Source organism: Neolamprologus brichardi, chromosome 5 (genome assembly GCF_056152115.1).
Source record: "Neolamprologus brichardi isolate AB-2024 chromosome 5, ASM5615211v1, whole genome shotgun sequence".
NCBI lineage: Eukaryota > Metazoa > Chordata > Actinopteri > Cichliformes > Cichlidae > Neolamprologus > Neolamprologus brichardi.
The window spans coordinates 8154732-8167180 of NC_142108.1; the positions used below are offsets into that span (position 1 = coordinate 8154732).

Below are 12449 nucleotides of genomic sequence, written 5' to 3' on the forward strand. Positions count from 1 at the left end.
CCAGGTGTGAATATCTATGTCCTTGCTACTGTGATTAATAGCAAAGAAATCTGGGACTTCTCCCAACACGAAGCGATCACAATAGCTCCGACAGAGTCAATCAATACTTATCTTTCAGTGCTGAGAAAAAAATATGATGAGAAAAAGAAAAAAAAAAAGCGTACAAGGGGCCGGGAGGCTGACGGGGGCATTGATTTATCACAGATGTGCATTTTTGAGGCATGGGGCAAATATGATTTCAACATTTGGGAAAAATTTTGTGCTATCATGTGGCCATTACTGGGCATGCTCAAATGGTGAACGATTATTCTGGATGGACAAATGACACACATGTGTATGGGTGTGTTTGCAGGCCCATACACACATACGATTATACACATCTACTTTGCGTGCGATTGTGTATGCAAATTGTCAGGTACATGTACACAAAACATTTGCAGCTTTTCGCGGATGGTTATGAAAAAGGGTGCTTTACTTAATCACAACTAATTTTAAAGACACCCCATTCAAAGTCATTGTGCAATATTATCAGCAAGATCGAAAATAAATGGATAATTTAATCACATTATGTTAAGAATTTTATAAGAGGCCTTTCAATTGCTTACAGCGTATGGACAGTGTGTCAATATGGAGCCAATTTGAGCTACTTGGAATGTAAGTAGGCTTTACTCATGCACCGAACTTAAGTACATTCATACATTTTCGTCCGCTTATCCAATTCAGGGTCACAGAAGGGCCTGTACAAACCTATACCAGCTGCCATGGAGCAAGAAGCAGGGTAGACTCTGCACAGGTTGCCAGTTCATCACTTTCTACCAACGGAAGGACAGGCAACCATTCACACTCACACCTACAGACAATTTAGAACCACAAGTTAACCTGTGGGATGAACCTGGAGTACCTGAGAGAACTTAAATACAGTTATATTTAATTATGCTTTTACTGCACTTTTAGTATTTTGACTTTACACATTTTTATGCTCCACTACTAGGAAGCAAACCCAGTATTTTTCTCCAGTTTTATTTGTAAGATGTTATTATTTAAGATTAAATACATTTAATTATGATTGGATTAGAATTAGAATATAAAATGATTAGAGTAGATTAGATTAGATAACATATACATAGGTGGAATAATCACCACAGTTACCACCATTAATGATGTTTGCACAATCGTCTATCATTAAACAGAGTAATATCCAACCACCTTTCCATCAATTTTCTTAATCACTTATCTATTTCAGGGTGATGAGGGGTTGGAGACATTCTCACTGGGTGAAAGTGGACCAGAGTAATATATTTTATTTTGACATTTTGCTAGCAATTAATTTAAGCTTGATTTGAGCCTGATAAGTATCTACTTTCACTAGGAGTATAGCATTTTAAAACTTGCAAACTTTGAACTTTTCTTTCTGTAGTATTGTCATTTTTAAGTGATGTAAAATGTTTAAATTACTTCCACAGCAGCACTCACTGCTGAACACCTGCAAAGTGCAATTGTTCTCTGAAGAGGAGTGGAGATATAAGGGTTTATTATTATTATTATTATTATTATTATTATTAGGCAACAGTCAACTGAGGTGTTCACTTGGAAAGAGAAATGTACTTACTATTCCACAACTGTTAATATTCATGCATACTCAAACTTTACACAAGCAAATGCACATGCACAATTCAACTTTCTCCAGCTGGAACCTTATCGTATTTTACAGCAACTCCTTCAAATGCGCGTGGCTGAGGGGAATACAGCCAATTGCTTATAATCAGCTTTCCCGCTCTTTCTTCTGTATGTAAATCTTGATGTCAGCCTTACTAACAAATACTTAAATCGGGCTTTCAAACCAATTATGTTATTACGGCTTGTTATAATGCGATTACAGAGCTTGAGCTGGGTGATTGTCTCTTTAAGAAGCAGTGAGAGTGAGAGGAGGTGGTGCGGTTTCACACCCCGGGGTGGGAAACATGGGCGGGGCCAGAAACCGCTGAGTGACAACTGCTCAAAGGCTCCCCAACTTCGCGAGGCAGTGAGAACCCGCAACGACCAATGAGGTTAGGCCGTAACCCGGCCGTCAACTCTCACCAGCCAATCACAAGCGAGCCGGGGGAGGACCATTGAATTGCTGTTGTGTTTCCAACATGGGATTACCGAAAGGTCCCGTAGGAAAAAAAAGGAAAAGTAACTGGGTAAGGGGGAAAAAACTCATGGTGGTACTGAACGCTCAGAAGGAGGAGGAGGGGGTACTCAATTTAGCTATTAATCGCATCGTCGAGATTTTGTGACCACAGACTGTACCTGATAAGCAGCTGGTGGAGAACACCGGGCGTGCGGGGGGTTTAAAGTTGGATGTATTCGACCGCCGCGGTATGGACGACATGCAACGTTCGGCTTGAGAGACCAGCGCTGGAGTTTTCACCACTGTTCCTGCGAGCCCGAAATTATTTCCTCCATATTCAAGTTTCTGGTTTCGTCTGGCAGTTTTCTTTTGCTTAGTGTTTACTTTTTTGTGCTACTCCGCTGATCAACTGTTACTTTGAGAGGTGTACAGGCGCAGTGTCCTTTAACGTCTGACTGTTGCATGTTTTCAGAGGTCGGCAAAAGCAATATCACTACTGACAAACTACATTTAGCCTTTTATGCACAAAGTTTGGAGAGTTAAAGGAGTTCGCTGAAGCCGAGTTTCGCTGCTAGTCCGTGATTTACCTTTCATTATTTTTTTAGCCCGCCTCGGACGCTAGAGGAGAAAGTTGGAAGTGGGGGACTTGTGTCAGAGATGAATGTTTCTGGGACGGAAAACATTTGGCTGCCCCAAAGTTGTCCGTGCTAGCATCTTTAGTACAAGAGGACAATTAATGCGTTATAACGAGCTTTCGTTTTTTTTCGTAGCCACATTAAAGACACCAGGTTGTGGGCACCGGGAGAGAGCTCAGCGGCCGCGCTATTAAAACTGGATACAAAATGGCGGCCTTCCTGGGACGATTTGGATATCTGTCTCGGTGTATTTTTTATTTAATTTTGTCGGTCGAATTCTTTAAAAGTTACGGATTGAGTTCAGACACACCATGTGCCCAGAACTGTACCTGCAGTGGCGACTCAGTGGACTGTAGTAATCTGGAGCTGACGGCGACGCCTTTGGACCTTCCAGTTCGGACTGTTTCCTTGTAAGTAAAGCGCTTAGTTGCTCTAACCTATTTATTGACCAGCCCATAACGGGATAACAGTGTAAAAACGTGGACAGCAGCATAGAGTGATAGGGCTTTATTTGCTTAAACACGCCGACAGCACGGCTTTGAAGCAGAGGACCCCTGTTGGTACGGGGCTTCTCCCCAGGAATCCCGTCGGAGAAGATTTTTGTGGTTCTGCTTAGAGTTGCATAGTTTTGCCTATGAACTAAAACAGAGGGGGGAGTGACGGGCAGCTGTCATAGAAGCTATGCCTGTGCCTCCTTTCTAACTGTATGTAAGCAAACAAAACTGCCCCCCTCCCCCGCGCGTTTTGTTTTCAGTTAGTTACCCCGTCAAAGTACCCCGGAGGCCCCCTGCGCCTCTAGAAAGTGACGGAACATTAAAACTTTGCGCAGGTAGACCCTGAACATCATGTTGTAACTCCACTTGAGCTTTTTTGTTTTTCATGCTGTTCGTAATTAAAGTCGCATAATCTTTCACAACATTGTACCCCCCCAAACAAATAAAAGCATCTGTGAGTTTGACACAGCCAGATGCTGTGTTGAAAGACTTGTTGTGTAGTTCGGGCATTCCCTGCTGATGTCTTTTTGTTTTTGTTTTTGTTTTAAATTTTTGCTTAAATAGTCAGGCTTTGGGAGTTTTATTCAAAGTAGGTTAACAGGTGTTTTTGTTATCGCGAGAAGAGCCACGTGCGCAAACGTGTATTCCAAGTTGTTTGCACTTAAAAGGGTGTTAAAGGCTTTGCTTTGTGAATTATCGTTAACTTCAAGTCATTCTGTATTTTATAACGCACTTACTTTTAGAGATGTAATTGAATGTTCCAGGCTCTGGTTTATCTTCATGCTTAAAAAAAAGATTTATCTCTTTGTGCCTGGCACATGTGCCTTCGGTTGCATCTATCTGAAGGTGTAGTCATGTTTCCAGTGTTAGAGTGAGCAAACAGTCCCTGCAGCCTGAGCAAACAAATAGACCCAAACATGTCATAACAAATTAACCGTCATTACTCAGTGAGACTTATGACAGGTATCATCCTGATTCCCCCTTCTGTCTCGCTAGATTCACTTCATAAATTCAATTTCTTAGGAAAGTCACCGGCTCCTGGAAGTAAAGCTGACAACAAATGAAACTCTTGTCTGCCTGATCATTTAGGAAATGAGCTAATTTGGCACATTTTTATAAAACATCTCCCAATGTATGGGGAACTTAAGCACTTACCAGACTGAATTAGATAGTTTACTTACAGACAACACTGCTTTCTGTCCTCCCTGTTGACATGTTGTTTCTCACTGGAGTATATTGCACCCACTGTTTCTAGTGACTTTTACAAATCCTTAAACCTTTGAGATTTTTTAGTATTTGTGTGTGTGTATATATATTCCTGGGAATTTAGATAAAGGCCTTAGGACTGTTCTGGCTCCCAGGTTCCTGTTTGAGGCAGTTTTTCTTGCCCCATGTTGTCAGGAATGCAATGGCTTTAAAAAGTCTTCAGAAAACACGAATAACGGCACTTGTGCCTGAGTAGCCCCGTTGCCCTGAAGCACCTCTTAGCCATTCTCAAGTGCAGATGCTGTTTATCATGCATGCACGCAGACTCACAGTACTGCCCTGTCCTCTTGGACAATGATCATGTATTGTGGGACAAATGTCCCATCTGAAACAGCTGGACTGGACCTTTTGGTTTGTGTGAAGATAGGGTCCCCGCGCAAGCCCTGTGTCGCTCCAAGTCGGCTTCTGTTATCTCGTCCAAACTTATCAGGCAGAGATTTAAGGACCTGCAATCTTTGTTGTTTTCAAAGGGAATGGCTTTATGGCTTTGAATTATCTTTTAAAACACCTAGGTTGCATATTTCCACACCACTTGAGATAGTCACATTGTGCTGGCGGCTAACTCAAAGGGAACCAGCTCTTTGCCTCTGGGGTCCGTAAATGAGCCAGATTAGTGGATGATTACCGTAAACCCAAAGAGGCAAGTACGGACAATTTCACCTGTGGCTCAATGTGATCCCATCATGGTGAACCCTGTGCTAACTCTGTCCACTTATGTGAAAACAATTTATTTTATTTTATTTTAGGGTATGCAGCAGTTTGGAAGGTTATTTTTTATTTCTGTGCACGAGAGCTCGTGTATGGTGCATGATGTGCACAGCTGAAAGGGGAACTTTGGTATTGTTGAAAAAGACAAGATAGAGCAGGGGCTGTGGTACAGTGCAACAATAATAGTTTTAGCCTGTCAAAAGAGCTGAAAGAGTCAGTGTGCACAGTCCCTGGTTTCAAACAAAGTGTGCTTGTCTATCTCCACCTTCAGGCATCTTAGCCAAGTAATCAGTGTGGAATCAATTGATTGTTATGATTTCCCCCGGGGGAGGGAGCGGCAGTGGTGGTGCAAGAAAAGGCAGCATTGGTGGTTGTCAAGAAACACAAGGCACCCACACCAGTTTTCTTCTCTCACTCTAGTGCGCAGTGCAGAGGCTTCCCATAAAGGAAAAATGTCATCATCACCTGAGGTAAACGAGTAGAGGCTGTTAATCCACAACAACAAGCACCCTCCGTTAGTCAGACATATAGCGTGCATGCTACAGTCGGAAGCTTTTAACCCTTCAACCCTCTGCTCTGCTGTCTGTAAAATGAACATGGTTCAAGCAGCAAATAAATGAACATTTCCCACCCTTTTGTGTGGGTGAAGAACGATAGCGCTGTCATTTAGCTGCTGCAGTTATCCTCACGCAGGCGCTTAAATTGGGATTACAGTAATGAACCATGGCTCTTATGACACAGCAGCGCACTTGAGGAAGCTGCTCTTGGAGAGAGTTATCATACCTTCACCAAGATGTTGGAGAATTTCAAAGCTTTTGGGCAGCAAATGATTGCAGCAACATTTTTCTTTTACGCTTTGTGTTAATAGAACTGTATAATGTCAGGTTAAAGCCACAACCAAAGCAGCTCTTGCAGTTATTCCCTGTGTTACAGAGTCAGGGAAAATGGATGAAGAGTGTAGTTTATTAGAATGGATCTGGAAAAGCCAATGAGCTTTTTGGCCAGTCAAGACAAGTGGCCAGTGGACCGGTGTTATACTGCAGTTCATCCATTACTAGCAGCCCCAAGTCCACAGAGTGCACATCTCTTGGTGGAGAGAAAACAGTAATGCTTTCCAGTTGTCAAAATAATCTCTCCTCAGGATCTTGTGAGAAAGTGGCCTTGATGGTGGATTCAGGGAAACAAAAGATGTTAGCACATCCTGCCTGGGCCACAGAAAGAACAGAGACAAATAAGACTCAAACTTTTAAGGGAAAAATGGGTGATTGACCAGGTGTGGAAATGTACCCTTAAAAAAAAGCGTTAGCTACTTTTTGCTATTTTAGATCATTGATTACTGTATCGCAGTAATATTGATCACTATTGATCACACTAGAATGCTTTATTTCCCCCCCCCTTTAAGCACATGAGATTTATGAGTGGATGCCTAACAGCCTGGACATCCAGCCTCTTTGAAACCTCTGCGGTTATGAACTTCTTCGTTGCTCATGTCCTTTCCTGTTTTACATCAGTGCTTGTAACATTTAACAAACTGTCCACCACTCTCAGATGTTTGCCTATTGTTTCTGATTGATGAATAGCCTAACAACATATAAAGCAAGTTTACTCTCACAAAGTTACATATTCCCTCTCAGGAGTGGTGTCTTATCTTATTTGCAGCCACAGTAATGTGTATTAAAAGCATCTTTGCCCACTGTGCCACTGGCATAATGGGATTTTGCAAGTAAATAAAAGCATGAGCATTACAGATTCTGGCTGCGATTGCCGTGCTGGGATAGAGATAAAGCAGATGCAGGGTGTCTGTTTGCCAGCGTCTCTCCGTCTTTTCTTTTTGCTATTTGTTGTTATGGAAAGTTCCATCTTTTCTGCATATATATTTTTCACTTGAATACTGAGCCCTTGAATCACTCACCTGCTCTCAAATGACCCCCTGTGTAATGTGGCATTTTGCTAGTGGTTTCCCAAGTTTTTACATGTGCTGGCCAAACTCTCTGCTGCAAGTCATCCCCAAAGTGTAGCCTTCAACCTCACTTAAAGCCTTATTGGTAAACGCTACCCCCAGCAGCTGGTTTTTGGCTTCTACCTCAGGAAATAGGTTTGTGTTGGTGGTTTCGGGATGGAGAGCCCAGATGGTCGATTGCAGACTGGTTACTGGGGGGGCGTAACTCTGGATCACCTGGCCTGTGGGAGTAGGAGTTCGTGGAGAGGGATGCACTAAGCGGAAGTGTCATGTTAATGCCACAGTCTGCTTCTGCTTACTGAATCTCAGCTCCACTAGTTGGTGAAAGTCCTCTCAGTGGTCAGAAACCTCAACCACTGTCACACATGTTAGAACACACAGTGGAAACCCAAAGGAAATTGCATGTTACACAGCCGTTTGCTTGACTGCCACATATATGCAGAAATAACACTTTTATTTTCAGGTAGTGTTTTGCTTCATCTAAGCTATTAACAGACACACAAAATTGGTGTAACCACTGGTACTATGCTTGCCCTGGGTTTACTTTTTCCATCATGGCCATTTATACTGTCAGGGATTTTGGATTTTATGTTGGGACTGACTGATGTATAAACACCACAGTGCAGAAATGTTTCATCTCTTGCTTAAACACATCAACATTTGAGCAGCTGGGGCAGAGATACAGCAACAGCACTCAGCAGGGCTGAGCCCTTTGTGGTTTCTAGGGCATTTCTCGCTACGCAGCCTTGTAATCTTGTGGTATTGGTGATTATACCAAGTTTGTTTATTGTCATAGTTTTGCTGGCCTTGCGACTTTCATGTCTGGCAGATATTTTGTAGACCTAACTTGTGTTTAGAAGGCTTTAGGATGATATTATCATTGGAAGTGATCTTTATCAGGCCCGCGTCACTTTTCCTCCCTCATCAGGCCGTTAGATTTTCAGGTTAGTAGAAGTATTGGTGGTTCTTAGATGGAAGATTAAATAGAAGTCTTGTTTTTTTAACCGGCTGAGATGATTCATGTAACGCATTAGCTGTGAACAAATTAGGAAGAAACGGCTAAAGCTTGATCCTCTACTCTAATAAGAGCAGATAAAGTCTGACATTAATATGGAGATATGGAATGAGCTCATAGCCTCACGCTGGCTCTAATGACAATCAAACAGCTGCTGCCACAACTCATTCGACAGGAATTCAGTCAGCAGAATAGATGGCTCTTTTGTGAAGACACTTTAGGGCGCCAAGTTTTTCTTTTTTCTCTCTTTTTTCCTCTTTTCCCTCTACCCTGAAGTCAGTATCTACAAAGTGGGCTTGATCAGTGAATCATCTGTGAATTCTGTACATCTGGTAAGAGTTTGGGAATCTGGAGAAGATGTTTGGGGGAGAGAAAAAAAGTGTGACTTGGAAAGAGTGAGAGGTACTGCGCAAGTGAAGCAGCTTCACCCCAGAAAACAGACAGCCCTTCGAGACACAAGGGGAGATTGGAGTGCTAACTTGGGCCAGATTTTTTTTGTCCCCTGGCCTCTGTACTTTCTAAAACTGTAGAAAACAGCATCAACTTAAATCCCAAAACAACCACAAATTCATGTGTAATCATTATTACCATGGGTAATTATTGTTCTGCTGATAAAATAAACATCACTAGGGAAGGAAATTAACGCATGAAAAACTGTCTGTCTTTTTCTTCACTTTGAAGTTAAGAGCATTAGGCCAGACTACTAGACAGGGGTACAACAATACAGTGTTTATGTTATTCTTCAAGATTAATTTGGGACACTCATTTCCCTGTACTCAGAATGATCTAGCATGGCGCCATTTGTAAAACATTACACTGTTATCACACTAGACGGCAGGAGCATGCTCCTGCATTAAACCATTGGTTTGCCTGCTGTCCAGACGGCATCAACGGGTTTGTGCTTCTCATATGGAGTGCCCAGTCTCGGGTCTGTGGGCCCAGCCGTGGGTTCAAGCAGCGCCTCGGGCTGCTGCAGAAACTTTCCCCAACCTCGTCCTGGTTTGTTTGGAGTGCGCTGCTTCATCTCCTGCTATAACCCCAAAGCGGCAACACTCCCAACGGGGCTGCACATGGCCCCAAGATGTGCCTGCATCGGAAAACTTCAGAGTCACGCTCCCAGTCGGGCTGATTTCAAAGGCAGGAGCAGCCTCTTTGAGTTATGTGTGTGGGGGCAGTGAGTATCTGTAATGCAAATGGTAAAATATGCTGAGCCCATCAGCACTACATCTCTCTGATCTTGCACCTAAGTTCTCCTTGCCCCCCCTTCCAAGGATCTGGTATTTACTGTGTTTCTTTGCTCCGATTTTAACGAGTCAGATTTATCACTTTTATAGTAACGCTTGTCGGCCAGTTTATGCTTTTAACCTTGTCGAAACTGATAAGATACCGGCCCCACTTCTCATTCGCTGTATGACTTGTGTGTAAAATGGTGGCCGGGAGCTGGTGTTAGCTTTGTGTACACTCTCACTGCAGTTGCCGGGCTATAAACTGGCCTTTAATGACAGGAAGAGCAGCGTCGGTGTGTGTATATGTGTTTGTGTGTCTGTGTGTCTGGCTCTCTGACACGCAGGTTATTATTTGACCAGTTTTACGATGCCATGAAGTCGACCACATTAAAGAGCTTTTGTCTCACAACTGGGCTACAGAAGGCTCATCCCTGACATCACTTCACACTTTGAGCGAGCAAAGTTCACGCTGCATTTATCTACGATAGAAATGGGAAAAGATAATGATGATGTATCTCTGTATGTCTAAGTCCCTGCACTTTTCCTCCCTCCTCACATCTCCTCTCCCACACACAGGCTATGCGCTGACTTACAAGTGTAGTGTCATACGCTATGACATCACTCCACTACTCACCGGCTTCCTCTACTCCCACAGTACCCATAACGAAGCAATTTTTTTAAAGCTTTTTAATGAGTTTTATGTGTCACATCGGCTACACAGTCCAGAAGTGATGGTCTTCTGCAGGCGCTAGGCTCCATTTTTATTTCTAAGACACCTGCTCTATGAAGCAGGCCTTTCATGAGTTTAACATGCTTGCTTTTGAAGAGTTCCTTCCCAGGTATACTCGCATTGAGTCAAACCTTCCAACTAGTTGTTAAGGCGACCAGCTTAGGATGTTGTCAATTGAAGTATGTCTGTTGCTGTTTCATAAAGAACCTTTGATATGTTCCATCTTTAAGTGTTTCAGGGTACTGGGCCAAGTTGACTTGGTGGGGTTGTTGTGAGCAAAAACTACAGTTTTTAGGTGCAATGCACTAGAGACGGCAGAGTGAAAGTACATCCAAGTAACTAAAGAGGCAGGAGATTGTATTGTTCAGTTATTTATTTGGAGGATAAAATAATCTTTAATAATTGAAAAAGCTGTTCCTCCACATAAACTCGCCCACGCACACCAAAGGACTCAAAATCTGAGGGAAAACACTGGTAGACTGTGTGATGAATGTTAATTGTGCCCCTTTTTGATTGTCCAAAATGCTTTACTGGCATCAGCACATTCATCAGAACAGATTGAAGTCAGTGGGAAAATTAGCATTTGATTCAACGTTTAGATTTTCCCACACTTTCTTTGGCTAAGTACCTGGCTGAGAGTGCTTTTGAGTGTGATCCTGCTGACTAATGTCAAACAGTCCTGCCCATTATGAAGTAGTTGTACCACACAATGGAATGCAGTGTTTGAACCACTCTCAATTTTTTTTTAAGGTAAATTGCAGTAGTGTTTCCATGTTTAATAAAACACAGCTACACTTCGTTTTCCAGCTGGTTGAACTATACAGCATAAACTTGCAGAGGTTTATGGAACGCTAAACCCAGTTTAGCATTTGAGAGGATATTTGGATAGTTTTGTTTTTTTTTCTTCTTCTTCTTCTGAGCATGTTTGTTTCTGTTAGTGTTGGCGTCTGCATCTCTCCACTCGCGGAGCAGTCGAAAACTCAAAGACTTGTATTTTTCTTACCCGATGCAGCAAATTCTTTCAGAAACTGCATGAGTGCAAGGTCACTTTCTGGAAAGCATTAACAATGCTTAAAGCTGGAGTCACATTCCCTCCTTCTTTCCTGCCATACGAGGGAGTGTGTGTGTGTGCGTGCATGTGGTGGTGGCGATGGGGGTTGGAGAGGGAGAGAACCCAGCCCTTATCATCACCATCGCCTCCTTTACAGTAGGTGTTAAAATACTGTGAAACTTATCTCATCTGATAGGCAAGAAAACAGATTTGTCTCAATGAAGTGGGAAGGAAAAGACGGAGTTGTGTAAATACCATAGGTGACTGAGGAAAAAAGGCACAGGCGTGCTTGCGTATACACACATAAAAGGCCAGTTCTGTTTGCTGCTGTGGCCTTTGGCACCAACCCGACAGGTTTACCCCCCAACCTCGACTTTGTTTCTTTAGTCAGTCCCTCATCCTGCTTTATCCTTCTCCTTATTTTAAACCTTGAGTATCATATCTGCAGTCAATTTTCTCTGCTTAATTCAATATTAAATATGAAAGTTAGAAATTCACAAAGCTCCATGATTGTGGCGTTTTTGGATAAATCTTTTACTTGCTTGTTATGCAGTATGGACTGCTGAAATTTCTTCTGCTATTTTGTGCCAAATGCAGGTTGATTAGAAACTACTGATAGCTTGTCCAGATGACGGCACTGCCTCTCATGCTGTCGGTGTTGGGTGTATCTTTGGCTCATTATACCTGCCTCTAGGCAAATGCGATCAATGGGGACTCTGTGTGTGTGTTGTTTTTTTGGCTTCGTCATAACAAGGTAATTTCCTCCCGTTGCAGGGAACAATAATTTAGCGATCTAGGCCTGAATGGGAGGTGCCCCAGTAAACGATCATGACATAGACATGCATACACACCTCTCTGTCAGCCCCGAGGGCAGACACACGCTCTGCTATTATCTCGTCTCACACACACACTTTGAGAGAAAGAAATGGGGAAAAAGACTGTCATTATCTGCAATTGAGCACAGAAGACAAGAAAGGGAAATCTGTCAAGTGAGATGGCTATTGAGACTGATGGGCATAAATTGTTTAAGAGAAAGTGTAGTGAGCATGAAGTATGAAAATGGCAGGTTTTTTTGTGTTTGCTTAGCTTCAAATTTATCTTTAAAAAAAATATGTGTCGCTGTCCATTCTGTGGGCTTTTAAGGCCACTGTGGGACAAGAGCAGAATGAGGAATGCGTTACATCAGGTAAAAGTGTCCCCAGACTCTGGGAACAAGTAGCCATCTCTCGGCAGGCCTGTGAAACATTCCTG

General features: G+C 42.7%; 1 protein-coding gene across 2 annotated transcripts in view; it reads left to right on the forward strand.

Moving 5' to 3' along the window:
* Positions 1-2180: 2180 nt before the first annotated feature.
* The window catches only part of lrig1 (leucine-rich repeats and immunoglobulin-like domains 1), a 34946-nt gene continuing 24677 nt past the window's right edge, over positions 2181-12449 (forward strand). For both annotated transcript variants that reach the window (XM_006784609.3, XM_006784610.3), the window contains exon 1: positions 2181-3158. In XM_006784609.3, the coding sequence (XP_006784672.2) occupies positions 2956-3158 (203 nt within the window). In that variant the 5' untranslated portion in view covers positions 2181-2955. The remainder of the gene's footprint in view (positions 3159-12449) is intronic.